The following is a 2,182-nucleotide window of genomic DNA, read 5'->3' on the forward strand; positions in this document are numbered from 1 at the left end:
TTATGGACACAGTGTGACCAAGTTGGAGTCCACTTCCATGGCAAAATGGATCCAAAACAGATAAGGATCACAGAAAACAAATTTAAAAAAACCCAAAACTGACATCCTGTAGTTCATCTTCTCACCAGCAGAGGGTGATAAAACATCTGAGGACTTGGTGATATCAGAACTGTACATATTGATCTGATCAGTATGGAAGTTAATGCTTCTTTGACTGGATCAGTTTTTAAAGGAGCTATTTTTATAGTACAACAGAAACATGAGAGATGCTGAATGTCTTTAATGATTTATACACTGAGTAATGTTGGATGTCCACTTATTCAGTCATGGAGCATCCAAACAGCCTGTCTGTTCTCAGGATTTGACAACAAATTAAAGCAAAAAACATTCAAATGTGCTCTTAATATGAAAATCTGCTTCTGTTGAGAGCTTCCTTCCTGTCCTGCTTCCATCACAGTTTCCAAAAATGAGTGGAACAGTAAAAGCAGTAAAAGGTTGGAAAAATCACATTAAGAGAAATCAAACATTTGGATTCATTTTAAAAAGCTCAGACTTGTTGAAAATACAGAGGAGCTGGTTGTGAACTGAGCTTCAAAGAAACACAACATACTGGTTGTGGTGGAGGTGTGGTCCCTGGCTCAGCTGCAGGGGAGGAGTGGTGCAGTGAGCTGAACAGGGCGGTGCCGCGGAGGCAGGTGAGAACACAGCGTGTGGCATTTGGACTGATGACGGTCTTTTCCCTTCTTAGTCAGGCAGGAGACGAGAGAAGAGAGATAAAAAAAAAAGCTGGCCAGAGTGTGTGGTAAATAAACTTGACATGTGTGAGCACAACCATTGTGTGTGGGGAGTCCATTCAACACTGTGATACTCACTGTGAAGCTTTAAGGGGAAAAAATACAGGAAAAAAAACACGTGGATCCTGGAATAATCGTAGCTTCCATCGTTAAAAGACTGAAGAAGAAGTTTGCAAGGAATCATTTAGAACAGTTTAAAACATCAACTGATTGAACCCATGAATCTGAAAATGTGTTTCTGAGTGAGAGAGACAGACATGTACAGACTGAACTATCTGTTCAACAGTCAGAGTGTTTCTCTAACAGGAGGACACTCTTTACACTCAACTCAGCACAAAGACACTGAGGAACCACGGTAGTATGAAAATCCCAACAAATCATCCATGAGCCCTGCGCCAAACCCAGGATAAAGAGTTTCAGTGAATGTGGTGTTGAAGGTGTGGAGGTGGATCAGAGTGTCAGAGGAGACTCTGTAAAAGGACAGAGTGCCAGCAGGACAGTCCACATACACTGCTACTCTGTTAGAGGGGGAGGAAGAGGAGGAGATGGCTGGTATTTGGCTTTTATTGTGCCAGACAGAAAGAGGACCATCATCTGTGCACTTCAGACTCCAGGACTGATCATTCCATCCAAACACACAATCATTAACCTTTCCTTTCTTTCTGATTCCTCTGTAACTCACTGATATCCAAACCTTTCCACTCCACTCAACCTCCCAGTAACAGCGACCAGTCAGACCATCTCTACACAGCAGCTGAGGACACCGGTCAATAAATCTGTCCATATGATTAGGATATGATTGAACCTTTTCCAACACATATGTCACCTTCCTGTTGTCGTCAGACAGTCTGAGGTTTTTATTTACTGTGTTTGTGTCAATTGTGAGTTGACAGGAATCTGATGGAGAGAACAAACACAATCCAGCTGCAGTTATTGATCCATCATCTGTTTATTGATTGACACTTTGATGATGACTCCTGACATCAGAGATGTGAATCAGTGATGTGACAGTTTGAAGATGGTTGAATGTGTGCTGCTTTGTTTTCATGAATGACATTAAAAGCACACTTACACTTCCTCAGACCTGGTGTCAACCATCGGACTCCAGCAGGCTCCACCCTGAAAGGAGGAGGGGAGTCAGACCAGCACAGTCTCTTTCAGCATGCACACATGGAGATTACATGTTATCATGTTATCGCTATGGCTGAAACTGCTGATCATTTGGACTGATCCTGGCTCTGTCAGTTTTTTGAATCAGTTGTTGGATTGGTTGTCACAGCAATACATTTATATACAATGGGGCAAAAAAGTATTTAGTCAGCCACCGATTGTGCAAGTTCCCCCACCTAAAATGATGACAGAGGTCAGTAATTTGCACCAGAGGTACA

At 42.3% G+C, this 2,182-nt stretch overlaps 1 protein-coding gene across 1 annotated transcript in view; it reads right to left on the bottom strand.

Annotated features, from left to right (window-relative positions):
* Positions 1 to 1,724: 1,724 nt before the first annotated feature.
* LOC102215700 (protein NLRC3-like) overlaps positions 1,725 to 2,182 on the bottom strand; it is a 29,195-nt gene continuing 28,737 nt past the window's right edge. Inside the window, exons 12-13 of the mRNA XM_013914786.1 lie at positions 1,879 to 1,913; positions 1,725 to 1,771 (exon numbers count right to left, since the gene is read on the bottom strand). Of these exons, the coding sequence (XP_013770240.1) occupies positions 1,725 to 1,771; positions 1,879 to 1,913 (82 nt within the window). The remainder of the gene's footprint in view (positions 1,772 to 1,878; positions 1,914 to 2,182) is intronic.

The sequence above is a fragment of the Pundamilia nyererei genome, unplaced genomic scaffold (assembly GCF_000239375.1).
Source record: "Pundamilia nyererei isolate P.nyererei 1_Seehausen unplaced genomic scaffold, PunNye1.0 scaffold00224, whole genome shotgun sequence".
In the NCBI taxonomy this organism is placed as follows: Eukaryota; Metazoa; Chordata; class Actinopteri; order Cichliformes; family Cichlidae; genus Pundamilia; species Pundamilia nyererei.